This window comes from Zootoca vivipara, chromosome 7 (genome assembly GCF_963506605.1).
Source record: "Zootoca vivipara chromosome 7, rZooViv1.1, whole genome shotgun sequence".
Lineage (NCBI taxonomy): Eukaryota > Metazoa > Chordata > Lepidosauria > Squamata > Lacertidae > Zootoca > Zootoca vivipara.
Window position 1 is genome coordinate 65,686,963 of NC_083282.1, and position 13,402 is coordinate 65,700,364.

Sequence of the window (13,402 nt, forward strand, 5' to 3'; positions counted from 1 at the left end):
GGACCTTCTGAAGAAGACATTCTGAGGCTGAGTCATTCTGAAATATTTTAATTTATTACAGGAACCAGGCAATTACCTGGATACTGTTTTTTTTCCAATACCTGCTGGTCAGATGTTTTGTACATTCATGGTAATTAGCTGATGTTCCCACTCTGCAATAGCAGACACATATAAAGAGCTCTTAGGAGATAATTCTGTGTAGACCACGACTTCAAACAGCTCTAAAGCCAGATCAAATCACAACAGCAACTAGGAACAGAAATTTGTGAATACAACCAGTCTGCAAGACTAAGCAATTGGGTTTGAACACTAACATGAATGCAGCCCTTAAAACTCTTGTTTTTAAGAACCTGTCATGTACTAAACATTTAAATGTCATATTACCACTATTTTAAGTTGGCAACAATAAATTAATTGTTACCATTATAAGATTAAAGGCAAATTCTGTGATACAGTATTTAAGAATGTAAGAAGGGTCCTGCTGAATCAGGCCAAAGGTCCATCCAGCCCAACACTGTTCTTTCAGTGGCCAATATGGTACTCTGCAAATACTAGTCCCCTTGATCCTTTTTCTTTTATAAATGGAGGCCAAGTGGCATGTACATTAGGATGCTTGACATTCTTTAACAAAATTATAATGAGAATTGTAGTTGCGGGAGTGCAGGAAAGGAGTGGCATTTAGAAGGAAATTCATGTTTTTAAAATCTGATTTGTTTATTCAAGAGGCATTCATATACCACTTAATCATGAGTAAGAGGTTATCCTAAAGATTGCAATTTAGAAACTTGTCTGGCAAATTCTCCAAAATGTATGAAGTAAATTGCAGTATTTTATAGTATCGGTGCTTAAATGATCTTGGTGTGCCACATGTATCTGTAAAACAAGAAAGCTGCAATTATCTTTTATACTACTACAGCGGATGACATTCACTAGTTGTGCTCTTGATGGCCTGATAGAAACTATCCAATTCTGCTTTCCAGGTAGGTATAAAAACTAAGTATTTCGGGTTTACGGTATTTATAGGCTAGACAAACCAAGTTGGTTTATTTTGATGCAGTATATTTTTGTCATTCTTGTTGGCAAGACATCAATCTTTTTGGCCGTTTCAGGAAATTCTCTACTTGCTGTTATGCTAGAGACCTATTGGAAATTATAGGAATGTAATCAGAGAAAAACCTTTTGGGGTTTTAATTTTTATTTTCATATCACAAGTTCATGTTGCCAAAACTCTTAAGGACAACACCCAACATCACAGAGACTTTCTTTTCCTAATTTCTCCCCAAATCTGCTATGGAGGGTTCCCCAATCCTCTGGAGCAGATTTTGAGATGGGACAATCCATTCTGCCAACTGTGTCTGTTCTGCTAGTGGCCTGATCCAAACCTTTTTTATGCGAAAATAATGGAGATGCAGGGTCTATTGTGAGGACAGGTACTTATCCCATGTCCACTGACTGTAGTCTGCACATCCACTCTTGGCTTTCCACCCCCTCAAACTGGAGCAAAAATCATGAACTATTCAAGGTGGGGTTTCCATTCCCTCCCCAACAATTATCCATCAAATTGGTATTATGGGTGAGACACTGGATTGTCTCAGTTTTAGCATGTAACTAGAAGATACTTCCCTTATACTGTATTACCTTCACTTTCGGGTGAAAGTTTAGAAACGTAAAGCCATGTAATACTTTAAAGCGGATACACTTAATACATTTGATGTTGCCTTGAAAGCTCATGCCACAATAAGGCAGTGTGTAAGGTGCTACAGCATTTTGCCTTTTTTGCAGCTATTCAGGATGGCAAGCATGGTTTTTAGATAGGCCATGTTGACTTTTATCAGTGCATGCAAGGAGTTGCTTCTGTGAACCAACATAAACCTCAGTAAATTGTGTGGTTTGCATGCAATCACTATTAATACAATGAACCTGAACAGATGTGAAAGTGCTACAAACAGTGAAATGCAGGTTGACAGTACTTGCTCATATGCATTTTACCACCCCAATCCAATACTGATTTATATGTGAATTTAATTGCAGCACTGCAAAGGCTTCAAATAGTTGGGCAGAGTAAAATATCCATACAAGTTGCAAGCTTGGGACTTGGCTATTCTATGGAACTCTTAATATGGTTTTGTTGTGCACCCAGGAATAACTTTCACACTATCAAGCTTCCTTTCAGCACAATTCCAAACACTTGTCCAGTAGCACCTTAGAGACCAACAAAGTTTGTTCCGGGTATAAACTTTTGTGTGCATGCACACTTCTTCAGATGGTATCTTGGTTGGTCTCTAAGGTGCTACTGGACATTTTAAAAATTTATTTCTGACTGCGTCAGACCAACATGGCTACCTACCTGAATCTAATTCCAAACACTGCTACTGTTCTGAAATTACTCACCTGAGAAGCATAAAATTTCCAGAGCAAATACTTGATATAATCTAGAAGTTGCATAACTGTCTTATGGCAATCCATCTTTGCTTTAAAAATAATTAAAATGGTCCCTAAAGCTTTATCTGCTTTAAACATCATGGAAGCCTCCTGCTAATAGCTGAGTGGTCCCTATGTAACACACTACCAAGATCACATATGGTACGGTATTAACTAGATTTATTTTTGCCCCATATCGAATTCTGTCAGACTACCCACTTATTTAAAATATGCTGCCATCATATGGACTCAATAGGATTTTATTCTTGTCTTGCAGCTCTGCTTTGAAAACACATCCTTGCCGATACTTGGTCTTACCCTAGTACCGAAAATTTTATTCTACAATGTTACTGTATCAATCTGTTATAATGTCCCACCTCATTATTATTTGAGTCATATCTAAATTTTATAAAATCACATTATTTATTAATTCCTTATCTACACTGTTATGTATGAGCTAAATCTACTTGCGTTACAATGCAAATCGACACATTTATTAAAGGAGTTTGTCATTTTGCCATACCACAAAAAGTGCTCATGAAATCACACACCAGCACATTTATTAAATGAGTTTGTCATCTTGTCATACATTTTTAAATGAATGCTTGTCAGGACACCTGAACAGCATCTGTTGTTTCCAAACTCTAAAAATTTGAGACTGGCCAGTTTATTACTATTCCAATAAATCTGCCAGCTCCTAAGGTGTTACATTTCTGGTTTTCCTAGATTTCAGAGTTTTTGTTTTTTGCTGTTTTCAGGCAGAAATATTTTGCTTTTCTAATCTGTTGATGGGAGCTTGTTTCTAGATTCCACACTTAAGGTGTTAAATGTATTTTCCATTTCTTCCATATTCATAATGCTTGTTTTTTTAATCAAGTAGTCTCTTTCCAACTGGTTACTGCATAAGTTATTTGTTTCCCTTTTCTTAAACATTCTACCCATCACTCTTGCTAACAACACATTTAAATGCTGCTGCAGGTTACATTTGCTTCACAAAGCAGTCTGGCCACTCTCAGAAAAATAGCCACATGGCAGAAGAAAATATCTAGTCCTCTGTGCACACTCAATCTCTTAGTTGTCATCTGTGGGCCAGATAGCTAAATAAAATGCTACTGCACTCACATCTGGGATACAGTGGTTTAGCCATTATTATTCAATGTGGCTGTACTTCAAGGCATAGTCATATAGATGCTAGGTATTTACAAGACGTTCCAATGCGAGCATGTATGGTGAGTGCAAGTGTGTGTGTGTGTGTGTGTGTGTGTGTGTGTGTATACATGCTTGAAAGCTGTTGCAATAGGGCATTTTGTGTAACGTTAGTAAGGAAGTACTATAGCTATAAAGGCGCTTTCAATAGTCTATGCTAAGAACTTGTTACCTATTATTTATTTATTGCTGCCCTGGACCACTACAGTTCATAAAGAAAATTTGTTGTGAGCTGAACACTTTATTGTTGCACTAGATTCCCTTAACAGCATCAGCGTGTAAGAACTGCAAAACCTCACTATTGTGGGAGGTGGGGAAAGTAATATATTTGGGAAATAATGTAAGCGATAGTGCAAGACTGGAGGATTACATGTGTAATACAGGAGCAAGAAACCGGTGGCCCTTTAGATGTTATTGGACTCCCAACTCCCGCCAGCCTAGTCAATAATCAGAGATGATGGGAGCTGTATTTTAGCACTGTCTGGAGGATCAAAGGTTCCTCACGCCAGTGCAATACACCTTCAGCTGCTTTTAACTTGCACCATCCTTCATTACTGGGATGTGTTTGAGCTAGATGTAGTAAAACATGGAGTAGAGCATGCTGGATCACCTTACAAAGGAAGACAAGGGTGATTTTGTAATAGCCAGGAACAATGAGAAAAGACAGGTGGCACAATTGAAACAGGTACTTTGGCCAGTAAACTGCAGCAGGGAAAGAAAAAGCTATGAAATCATAAAGTAGCTATGGTAAGCTTTCAAGCAAAGGCCAGATTGTTTAACAAAACGTATGTGTTCTTTCAGATCCCTTAAGTTTGATGAAGCCCTTATCCCTAATATTGAATTCCAGTATCAATGTCCAGAACAACCGTTTCTAGCTTTAGGGTTTATTAGTTTTAACTGCCTTTTGCATTAAACCTCAAGTGACACCATCACCTACTTCCAAGGATTGCTTCTATCGCTGTGCAACAAAGCAGAGCCTCATAAGAGGCTTAAGATACAGGTTGCAAAGTAGTTTCTTATGACTGAATTGTTAAGGAAGTGTGCATACAACGAAGAGGTCAAAATAAATTATTTCCACCCAGGCTATTTTCACAGATAAAGGCCAGTGTAATTTCAGAGAACTGCTAGCACATGTTGGCTTTACAGAATTACAGGGATACGGGAAAAAGCTCCATGGCTTATTTCAGTCCTTTTAACAGGAAGTGTCTGACTACCAAATTTACATAAGACAGCTACATTAATCTAGGCTGCAGGCTATGTAAAAATGATCCAGTAGAAATCCCATCTGTGTCTGATCAAGAAATGATAGCTGGTTCAGGCACATGCTGGTGAATACAGAAGAAGAAAACAATTTTGTTTGTTTTTTAAACCATTATTACAGGTAATGAATTTTAAAACATTTTTCTAAGACATACACTCACAATTTGAAAATTATCTCATGAATTAATGAAAGCAGGCCAAATTAGCAGAAGTAACAAAAGGGGGCACAGGTGTGTAACATTGTAGTTTAGAAATGCTGATTGTTGTATACCCTTCCGCGTCTAGGTCTGCAGAGTAATAAACAGAGCATTTACTTCAGTGAGCAATCAAAATCATAATCTGGCCTTCAGTGCTTCTGTGGTGGTCAGGGAGTAGCAGATCATGTCAAGCTAAAAAAGGAAACAGAAATGAAGGTTAGCCAAAAATACTTTTGGGGCTCCAGCAAGGCTGTCTTATTTTCATCTCCGTCATCTAAAAAACCAGGCAAGGTGCAACAGAGAATTCAAAACCTGTCACACTAATTGGACTGCATTGTGAAGGTCACAAACTGGATGCATGTAGAAATATCAGCTATACAGCCATGTCAGTACTGAATTCTCACAATGTTCAGGAGATTAGACATACCACATACAGGCAAAGAGTCCAGTGGCTTCCCACTTTATTCACTGCCCCTTTTGGCCATTCCATAAGCCAGTAGCAAAGCACAATGTGCTCACACAGGTAGCAGATACACGAGAAGCTGCAAGGTTTTAAAAAAAAAACTTACAAAGTTTATTATTCTTGAATCGAGTCGTGGATCAAGTCACTGCAAATATTAATTACAGGCACATCGCCTGCATACACTTACACACATCCCACTTGCATGCCTCACAATCTTTTTGCAACACAAAACAAATGTTTATGCAGGTCGTCGCAAAATAGATAGGCCTTGCCTCACTTGGGACTTTTGCCTGGAAGTTGCTCTGGGCTGCTGCCTTGAGTGAGGGAAGGTGGCCTTTGATTGGCCAGCATCACAGGGCACACCCATCCTGGCAACAGTTCTGCTGGGTGTCCTTCTCAGCCCTCATCCTCTGTGGCCATCCACCACTATGTGCGCTAGCTCCCATTAGGAAGGCTTGGGACAGGCCAGGCAGCGGCCCTGAACGATCTCCAGGATGACTCTCTCTCTCTCTCCTCCCTGCGCTCCCCCCCAATTAAAGTGGTTTGCTCCCCACTTTATCTAATTTCACTTATGTGCATGGGCCCCCAAAATGTAACCCTCACGTAAGTGGAGTGAAAATGGTGAGTAGGATATACAGAAAAAGTATTCCCTTTGCAAATGATGAAAGTGGTACTATAACTTCTAGCAGATCAGTTTCACAGACCGTGATAAGCAGGTGAAAGTATTGAGACAAATGAAGAAAACGAACTACAGTATAATCACCACCATTTATGATTAATGATAGGAAAGTTATAATAAGCAAAATGAGAATCCAGGCAGCCACCAACCTTGAGGCATTTACTGGATTTGTGAGAAAACCTACCTGTCAATCAAAGAATCTCTCATAGTAGTAGCAATGGTACTTGGCTGTGATTCATTGAGTTTAAAGACACTCTCAATAACAGATAACTCTGTGCTGGTTGTGTCCAGGCCACAGAAGGCACACCAGTCATTCACAACCATTCCAGCTGCAATCACCTCACTGCCACGGTTAACAGTTCCAGCCTGGTAAAAAAGAGAGACATTCATGACAGTACCTCTGGCTAAGAGAGATTTTTTTTTGTCATGCTCATCTATAACGGCAATACCCAATGCACCAATATCAGAGTTAATACCTCCCACCACCCAGGGTTGGATGTATTATGAGCCAGAAGTAAAGTATATGTAACTGATAATTTAGTTTGGAACCATTAGCCTTGAATACTTTTTAGTGGAAAGGCAGGATAGAAGTATTTTAAGTAAAATATTTGAAAAGGCAATAGAAGCCAAACCCTCCAGAACCAGGAAGGCATATGTAAGTTAGCTCTTTATGTTTTACCATCATTTCAAAAATAATATAGCCCAGCATTCAGAAACATCAGAAAAGCCAGGCCCCAATTCTCCAGCCCATAATTCTCATTGAGTGGCCTTGAGGAATCCACTGGGTCTTGGCAAACAATTTACAGCACAAGTGCTCATCTATTGTGTGGAATTTAAACACAGGGTGTGTTTCTGTTTTGGGATTCTGCACTTCCACACCCCATTCCATGTAGGCTCCAACTACACATAACATAGATTTCTGCATGTTATTCTCCACTTGTTTCAATCCTTTAAGACTGGAACCAGCTCCACCTATGCAGAAAATGGGTGGCTTAACCCCTTACAGCTTAAAACCACTCTATGTGAGCTGTTCCCCCCCCCCCCAGTTTGGGGGACAAATATACATGTAAGATATGGAAGCTTCATATCACAACCCCATCCCCTGACTCCCATGGCTGAGAAAGCAACTTGCTAAGAAGGGACCAGAGAGGATAGAGTTAACCTCATTTTCCTCACGCCCACTTTTGCTCAGAAACAGGCTGCCCTGGCTGCTAATTAATATGTAGAAATAATCATCAATATCTGTGATCAACATAACCGTTAATGTACACATCACTTTTCAGTGTTAGCTATAGTAACTGATAAGGGATGCGGGTGGCGCTGTGGGCTAAACCAGAGCCTAGGGCTTGCTGATCAGAAGATCGGCGGTTCGAATCCCCGCGATGGGGTGAACTCCCATTGCTCGGTCCCTGCTCCTGCCAATCTAGCAGTTTGAAAGCATGTCAAAGTGCACGTAGATAAATAGGTACCGCTCCAGCGGGAAGGTAAACAGCGTTTCTGTGTGCTTCTCTGGTTCGCCCAAAGCGGCTTAATCTTGCTGGCCACATGACCCGGAAGCTGTATGCTGGCTCCCTCGGCCAATAAAGCAAGATGAGTGCCACAACCCCAGAGTCGGTCACGACTGGACTTAATAGTCAGGGGTCCCTTTACCTCTATAGTAACTGATAAGATTCTCTTCACAGTCTGTGGACTCTAAAATGCAGACAATTAGGGTAAGTGAAGAGTTGAATCAAAACAAGATTGGCACTCCAAAGTTCTCTTTACAGAATTCCAGGAGAAGCAGCATCAAAAGCTTTTATCCCTTTTAAGTCAGTTTCTTAAGAGGAGTACTTGTCAAATAGCTCTAGTCTGATCCTTTTGAAACCAATTATAATCACCAACACTGTATGCAGCCAATGTAACAATGGCACTTTGACATTTTTCATTTAATCAATGTTATTCCCAAAGCACATTTCAAACCCCTCTCCCCAAGACACTCTAAAACACTCAGTCTTGGGTGTCTTCCAAGTCATTAAGCATTTCTTGTTAATGTAAACATTCACTCAAATTCTTCATTGCTCTTCATACACATTTTTCTGTTTTGGGAAAAGAGAGTAATCTTGTGCTTTTATACATTGCCCAGCATCATACTAAGGAATGGTTAGAACTGGCATTAGAAAGCGATCTCATGTTTTGAATTGGCCAGGGTGTGGCTATGGTATCTCAGTCATAAATACAGAGGGTATGGTCTCTGATCTCAGTCTTCTTAGACCACTACCGTGCTTCTCCGAAAATAAGACACCGTCTTATATATTTTTCCTCAAAAAAACAACACTATGGCTTATTTTCAGGGGATGTCTTATTTTTTTCCTCCTCCTGCCGTGGCCGGCATGGCTGCTGCGCCTATCACTTTGTCTTATTTTCGGGGTATGGCTTATATTCCCTGAATGCTTAAAAATCCTGCTATGGCTTATTTTATGGCTACGTCTTATTTTCGGAGAAACAGGGTACATAGGGGTGTTGGGGGGGGGCTGACAACTCAAACTCAGCCTCTTAACTGCTTCACAGTGTAAGAAAACTGGGCACTCAAAAAAATTTCAACAAAAAGAGTAGTTACCACAAGTGGGACTTGTAGCAACGAGGAGAGCTCATCCTGGTCTTCAATGGAAGTCTTGGGGTGCACAAGTCCTCCCTGGTTGCTGAAAGCACAATAACTTCCCACCAGCACTTGTTCTGCTACCGTCTGCCTAAATACTTCCACTTTTAGTACGTCTGCTAAAATCTCTTCTGTCTCCTGTAAAAAAAAGAGGGAAATGTTTAAAACCAGCACTGTACACATTAAACATTTCCTAATTAATTAAAATCAAATGCTAAATCAATTTATCACGTTAAGAAATGTACATATGATCACAATATTAATATAAAGGCCTTTTTGAGAACTAAACTCAGTTTAATAAACAAACACCACCACTCATGTTTAGAAGAGCCTGTGTTTAGATACTGGCCGTGGAAGGGCTGTTGCTCTGTGAGTGCACCACCAGAGACTTGTGGAAGGTCTCAGATTTAATTCAGGGCTGAGGAAGACCCCTGCCTTCAACCATGGACAGCCACGGCCAGTCAGTGCAGACAGTACTGACTTCTGTGAACCAATGAAATAGAATGGCTTCCTAGGTTGCTAGGTGATTTCAACTGAGCACAATCAGTTTCCATTGCCTCTGAGTATAGACTCTCAAGTCAGTAGTGATCAATAGCACACAGCATGTAGTTCTTACTGCTAGAAGGAAAGCCATATTAAAAGGATTTACTACTAGAATGGAATTAGCATGCTGCCACCACCAACTTTTATATCGTAAATCATCCTGTGATCCTCAGCTGAAAGGCAGTATAGAAATTTAATAAAATAAAAAATAGTTTAAATGACAACTCCTTTCTTCCATTCTGCCAACTGCCTCTGTAACTATGTCTCTGGCATCCTGCCTTCCAGTTGTCGTAAAATTCAGCCGATGGTGTCAAGGGCCCGGAAGAGAGGATGCCAGAGTTCGCAGGCAGCTCAACTGCTGAACCTTGTGTGGAAGAAGGGGGCTCCCTAAACTACTATCACTACTTAACATAAGTAGCGGTAGCATGCTAATTGCTGAAAAATTCAGATCAAAATGAACTCATTTACTCTGTCAATGTCCGGATGGACAAGTGCTACATAGTCATTGCACGTAGTGACATTGCCCAAGGCAGAGAGGCGCTCTTCCACTCGCTGAATTCGTACGGAGTCTGGAAGACTGTTTCGGATGTGCTGAAGCTCCTGGTCCGTGGTATTGTTTGGGACTAACAAGCCATGCCTGTTTCCTAAAAGAAAAGGGGTGGGGAAGAAAAAAGACACAATTCATGATTCAGGAGTACCAGGTCTTTAATTTTCTCTCCCCCCAAACCTGGATGCCATAAAGCAACGAATGAAAAAAAAAAATCATTGGTTGAGTTCACAGGTCGTAGTAAACAATAGTTAACTGTTTACCATGAACAGACAGATGACTTCACTACTCCCCTAGTGGTAGCCGGAACAAACCATGATCCCTGGCTTATGTAGGAACTGGGATGTGTGGTTTCTTTTGCTCAAACAATTGGGAAGACAAGAACAACACTGACCTAAGATCATGGTTTGTTTGAAGAAACACAAACAGTCACTACCCAGAAAACAAATCTTGGGATCATGGTTTGAAGCTCCCATTTGCACTAGGGAAGAAGGAAAGTGGGGCCACCTGCATGTTCACTGTAAACTATTAACTGTGTGAACTCTGCCACAGAACCACAGAAATTGATCTAACCCAACTTCCTGTGACACCTTTCTTGCTGTTAATGGAGTACAGAAATGCATTCACAAAGCAAATAACTACAGACATGAATGCAAGTAAACCAAGCCATATACTTCCGCCCCAGTACAGGGTCATTGAATACTCATTCAGATATATAAAATATTATATAATAAATGCAATATATCTAGCTAACAAACTAGTGTCAGAAGAACTAAGTTGTTAATCTACATAATTTAAAACAAGTTTATATATATTTTTAAATATACCCTGTGTTTCTGCTAGATAATAGGTTTCTAAGCCACAAGAAACATTTTTTTTAAAAAAAAGAAAACAGTGAAAATAGTCTCCACCTTTAATTTTTATTCCTGGACCTGGAGTACTCTTCTTGGGAATTGGACATTCTGCAGCTGCTAGATATTCCTGGAAACAGTGGTGACTTAAGTTGCAAAAGGACAGTGATATTAGCTATCTGCTTCCCAGCTCTTAGATAACATTATGTAATACTTTAACACTAATAACAGTATACTACCATCAGTTCACATTGCTGTTTACTGTTAATATTAGTATTTTTCTCTTCCTTTTTCTTCTTTATTTCACTTTCCTCTTTCACTGGCCCCTCCCTTTTCCTTGTTAAATTTGTGGTTTACACAAAACCAGGAAACTGCCTTATGCTGCATCAAACCACTGGTCCATCCAGCTCAGTGTTGTCTACACTGACCAGTGGCGGCTTTCCAGAGTTTCAGGCAGGGGACATTTGCCGCCCTACCTGAAGATGGTGGAGATTGAATCTGGGAAGCAGATGCTGTATCACTGAGCTACAGCATTTATATTTTAAAAAGGATTCAGACAACCCGACTGGAGAATGCAACTTACCCACACACATCCTGCCAATGATTCGACATCCGGCAATTGAAGCATGAACTACAGGGATGGTATCCGAAAGCTCCCCTTCAAACACACTAAAGCACAGCAGAATGAAAATTGTAAAACGGTAGTCGAATAAAGGAGAAGCTTGTGCAAGGATAGTCAGTCACATGAGCCTCCTGCACCAAATACAAATAGCTCTTGCAGCACCTTAACAACTAACAGATTTATCCTGGCATACGGCTTTATTGTGGCATAAACCAACATGGCATGACATGAGCTTGTTGCTAAACTGGAAGAACCCAGGTAAGCAAATTTATCAATTTAAGAGGCAAACAGCCTTTGACGAAAACAGAGAAACCAACCAACAACAATGGGTCAGTGACTCTCTTTCAATGCTGGAGATGGACTCTGAACTCCATTCCATCTCTTGTCATTCTCCAAGGCTCAAAAAGAAGAGACGATCCAAAATTGCAGGTATATAACAACAATTTATTTCTTATACCCCACCCATCTGACTGGATTGTCGCAGCCACTCTGGGCAACTCCCAACAAAACACAGGGGGCGAGGACGCATCAAATATTAAAAGCTTCCCCAAACAAGGGCTGCCTTCAGATATCTATGAAAAGTCATACAACTGTTGATCTCTTTAACATCTGACGGGAGGGCGTGCCACTAGGCAGGTGCGGCTATTGAGGAAACATCCAGAAGGACCTCAGTGTCCTTCAGGTAGACAGGGTGTTGGCCATTTAGGGCTTTAACCAGTACTTCGAATGGTGCTCGGAAACAGGCCGGGAGAGCCACACTAGGACACTAGTGTGATGTGGTCCCACAGTCACCAGTGTGGAAGCAGCATTCGGGATTAACAGTTCAAAACCTGCCACCCATAACTTGCCCAGCGCCTTAATGGATTCCCGCCTAGATTTAGCAGTATTGGGGGGGGGGCAGGGAAAGAAGCCCGGCTGCCGTGGAATCAGAGAGGCAGCTTCCTTTTCACGGGTCAGGCCTGGCTCTGCGCAGGGATCTCTCTGGTTTCAGGTCCGAGTTCGGAGATCGAAAGGCAGGAGAAAAGGGTGACAGAAATAGCCTGGAGAGACTCGAGGCGACCAGGCTGAGAGGAAGGCCTTTTTTTGGGGGGGGTGTTTACCTGTAGAAGCCCTCTGAGCCCCCGATGGCCACCAGGCAGTAGGCGTTCGTGAGCTTGGCGAAGCAGCCGATCTCGTTGTTGTTCTCGAAGCTGGCCCGCACCGCCATTGCTGTCAAAGAGCCCCCGAGCAGAAAGCAGAGAGAGAGGAAAACCGCCCGACGTCGTCGCCCTTCGCCCGTTTCCTTAGACACGCGGACAGGCCGCAAGCCCCGTCGCCCGGAAACACGCGGCGACGTCACTTCCGCTTCTTAAACGCAGAAGCACGTCGTGCGTACGGAGGCCTGATTCCGGGGGTGACTTTGGAGTTTTGGTTCCTCGCCTCCTCCGTCCGTAGAAGAAAAAAAGTAACTCGAACAAAACAGTGGAGAAATCCTGGGTTTCCACCGTGTTTGTGACTGGGCATTAACGTGCCCCACATCCCCAGTAAAAAAAGAAAGAAAAAAGTTCCAAGTTTTAATTTAATGTGGAAAAAACACTGCAGTATGCAAATGAGCGCTGGATTCGGGCGCCGAGAGGGCGCGAGGGGGAAATGTAAGGAGGCTGGTATTCGTTGCAATTGGGAACTTCCTGTGAGGGATTTTTTTTTTTTGGTTGGGCATCCCCATCAGTCTGGCCTCTAACGCGCAATAATAGTAATGGGTTGCACTGCAGGGCTGTCTTTAGCCGCTCTTTCAACCCCTACAACCTGTAGTTGTGGAAATAATGGATTTCGTTTGTACTGGTAGGGATTGTTTCTTTGAAAGTTTACAAGCCCCAAAATGAAGTAAGATCTGGGTTTGAAAGAGCAGGCACTTTCTGTTGCTATATATTTTCTTTTTCGGTGCTGCTGACCAATCGCAGTTACACTAAAATACTTTCTACTCCCATCGATTTCTAAA

At 41.4% G+C, this 13,402-nt stretch overlaps 1 protein-coding gene across 2 annotated transcripts; it reads right to left on the bottom strand.

Moving 5' to 3' along the window:
* Positions 1–32: 32 nt before the first annotated feature.
* Positions 33–12,739, bottom strand: EIF6 (eukaryotic translation initiation factor 6). 2 transcript variants are annotated; one of them, XM_035122202.2, is made up of 7 exons: positions 12,525–12,664; positions 11,386–11,471; positions 10,863–10,948; positions 9,873–10,048; positions 8,823–8,999; positions 6,411–6,592; positions 33–5,276 (listed from the first exon to the last, which is right to left on the bottom strand). In XM_035122202.2, exons 2-7 carry the CDS (start codon positions 11,412–11,414, stop codon positions 5,267–5,269), a joined length of 660 nt encoding a protein of 219 aa, XP_034978093.2. In that variant the 5' UTR covers positions 11,415–11,471; positions 12,525–12,664; the 3' UTR covers positions 33–5,266. The 2 variants fall into 2 exon arrangements, with proteins under 2 accessions (XP_034978093.2, XP_034978092.1); XM_035122201.2 differs by lacking the exon at positions 10,863–10,948 and having other exon boundaries at positions 12,525–12,739.
* Between the last annotated feature and the right edge of the window lie 663 nt (positions 12,740–13,402).